Source organism: Galeopterus variegatus, unplaced genomic scaffold, assembly GCF_000696425.1.
Source record: "Galeopterus variegatus unplaced genomic scaffold, G_variegatus-3.0.2 Scaffold2717, whole genome shotgun sequence".
Taxonomy (NCBI): domain Eukaryota; kingdom Metazoa; phylum Chordata; class Mammalia; order Dermoptera; family Cynocephalidae; genus Galeopterus; species Galeopterus variegatus.
The window spans coordinates 483,848-486,528 of NW_007728828.1; the positions used below are offsets into that span (position 1 = coordinate 483,848).

At 58.1% G+C, this 2,681-nt stretch overlaps 1 protein-coding gene across 1 annotated transcript in view; it reads left to right on the forward strand.

Moving 5' to 3' along the window:
• The window catches only part of LOC103598711 (ral guanine nucleotide dissociation stimulator-like), a 9,718-nt gene that overhangs the window by 6,273 nt on the left and 764 nt on the right, over positions 1-2,681 (forward strand). The window contains exons 2-4 of the mRNA XM_008582758.1: positions 506-699; positions 1,318-1,377; positions 2,303-2,496. Of these exons, the coding sequence (XP_008580980.1) occupies positions 545-699; positions 1,318-1,377; positions 2,303-2,496 (409 nt within the window). The 5' untranslated portion in view covers positions 506-544. The remainder of the gene's footprint in view (positions 1-505; positions 700-1,317; positions 1,378-2,302; positions 2,497-2,681) is intronic.

Genomic DNA, 2,681 nt, shown 5'->3' on the forward strand with positions numbered 1-2,681 from the left:
GGCAGAGTGAGATGTTGTGCTGTATCCCGAGGTCCCGGGGCAGTAGCCCCAGGAAGCCCTGCGCTGAGAGGCTTGTCCGCTGCTTCCGGCGCTGGTTCAACCCTCGCCCTGGGCTCCTGTGGCCATTTGGCAGGAGGTCCCCAAAGGTAATGTCAGGTGTCCCAGGGGAGGGTGGCCCAGGCCAGGCCAGCACTGTGAGCCTCCCTGGGTGACCACACACCCTCCTCCTGACTGTGTGGGGAATGGGGACATGGGACACCCTCCCTGGGCAGGGGCAGACGGTGGGGGGTTTATAAACCTGCTGGTCCTGGTGTGTTCACACCTCAGGTCATGGCTGGAGGGTGAAAGGGGACTGCCGGGGTGGCAACCACCACCCTGTAAATGAACCCTGGGCCCTCAGGCTGTCTTCTCATGTCCTCCCTGGGGTTAAGACTGGCCTCCAGCCCCTTCCCTCCAGGGGGTTCACGGTGCTGTCACTGTGCATCTCTTCCCTGTCCTGTCCTAGAGAGAAGAGCAGTCTTCCCTAAGCCCAGATGCCACCCACATGGTGTGGCCTTTCCCGACAGACATGGTGCAGAAGCGGGTGGCGCTCCTGCTGCCCGCTGCCCTGGATGGCAACCGTTCCTACATCCACACGTTCCTGTCAAGCTACAGGAACTTTGCCACTCCCCAGCAGGTGCTGGATCTGCTTTTCCTCAGGTGAGGACTCTGCCCCTCAGTCGCACAGTGTCACTCGGCCACCTCCCAGCTGTGAGTCTTGGGACTGTCACCACGCCCCTCTGAGCCTCAGTTTCCTCCTGTGATCAGTGGGTGGTAACAGGAACAAGTTCCAGTGGGTCCCCCACTGCAGTCCACTGCTGCTCCTGAGTCCAGCCCTGTGGAAAGATCTGCTGGAGGGGCCACGGTCGTCCTCATTCAGGATTCCTGCCCCCCCACGAGGAAGTCTCTGTCACACCCTCACTGACTTTGTTGACTTGGGCTTCACTGTTTTCACATTTTTACAGGAAATTTGAGGTTGTATTTGCAGGCTTCTGGGTGTATTCAAAACACGGAGACCAGGGGCCAGCAGAGGGCTTCGGGTGCACCCAGATATCTTGGAAGGCATTGGTTGGGGTTCATTCCTTCAACAAACATATGTGAAGCCACACTATGTGCAGTAACTTTCTGGGCACTGGCCATATTCCAGTGAACCGAGGAGACTAGAATCCCTGCCCTCCTGGGCTTCCATTCTACTCAGAGGTCAGACAGTCACAATAGACATGAGAAGCAGGTAGTGCCACCACATGGTGGATGTGACACCCTCCTGGCCTCCTCTAGGTATGGAATCATCCTTTCGGATTGTCACGGGGATGGCGGACCCCTGGAGCAGCTAAAATGGTAAGTAGGGTTTGGGTACAGATGGAGGGGCTCCCATCTCCACAGAACTGTGTGTGGTCTGCAGGGGCCTGTGGATGGGGAGCTGGCAGAACTCCAGCTCCCACACACCTTATGATTCCTGCTACAGGGCTGAGGGCTCAGGATTTCCCTGCAGGAAAAGGAGTCAAGATGAGCTGGGGATGGGGCCACAACCACTGTAGGGTGTGTGAGAGGCTGGAGAGCAGAGTGAGCCCACAGAGAATCCGTCCCCACCCCCTCCCACCCAGCCCTGCCCACACCCCCAGAGCCCGTGATGAACCAGAGCAGGAGGTGTGCACAGCATCCCGCTCACACTCGGAGCTGGAGCCTCCATGGGGATGCTCAGCTGGTGCTGGGGGCACAGAGTGTGGTCAGGGTCAAGAGATCAGTGTCAGTGGGAAGAGGAGATGCGGATTTTGATGCAGACACTTGGGCAGCACATCCACGTGTGAGCTCAAGTTTGGAGTTTTCCAAGGGCCCTGGGAAGGCCAGGGGAGCAGAGCTTCCCTCTGTTTCCTCATTCATCAGATATTCCTGGACACCTCCTGTGTGCCAGCGAGTAATGCCCAGAGCAGAGAGCACCCTCCTCCCCTGAAGGACAGGTCATTCCAACAGGGATGGGGCAGGGACCCAGACAGAGGAGGGTGTCAGGTTTCCCTGAAAAAGAGAAAGGTGGTCACACCAGTGATTGAAGGCTCCCCCCACAGAGGCTTTTGCCAGCCCCTCCTTGGTTGCCAGGCCCATCTCTGCCAGGGCTGCCATACTGGGGGTGGACATTGGAGGGGCTGGTCTATGGACAGGCAGGGGCAGAGGGTACAAGACTGCAGCTCACTCAGGGGAGCCCCGGGAGGGCAGCATAGAGGGATAGGCCAGGCCTCTGATGCTGCTGCCCACCTTTCTCCCCCAGTGCCATGTCCACCATCGTAAATATCTGGCTGGAATTCCATTCCATTGATTTCCATGAGCCTCCAGAATTTCGTTGTTTGAAGTTTCTTTTGGCCTACGTACACATCAATCTGCCAGGTTCAGAGGTGGAGCACAAGGCTAATCTTCTTCTGGCCCAGCTGGAGCACCTGGAGCCCAGTGAGGCAGAGACTGAGGGTGAGGAGGAAGAGGGTGCGTGCCTGTGAGGGTTTGGGGAGGGGGCTGCGCTGGGCCACACAGAGCAGTTTCCAGAAGCAGGCTGGGGACAGGGGCACTGAGTACTCAGAACAATCATGCAGTGTTCTGCAGTGTGGGGAGACTTCCTGAGGCTGGGTCTCTGGACTTGGGCTTCTCAGAAAGAC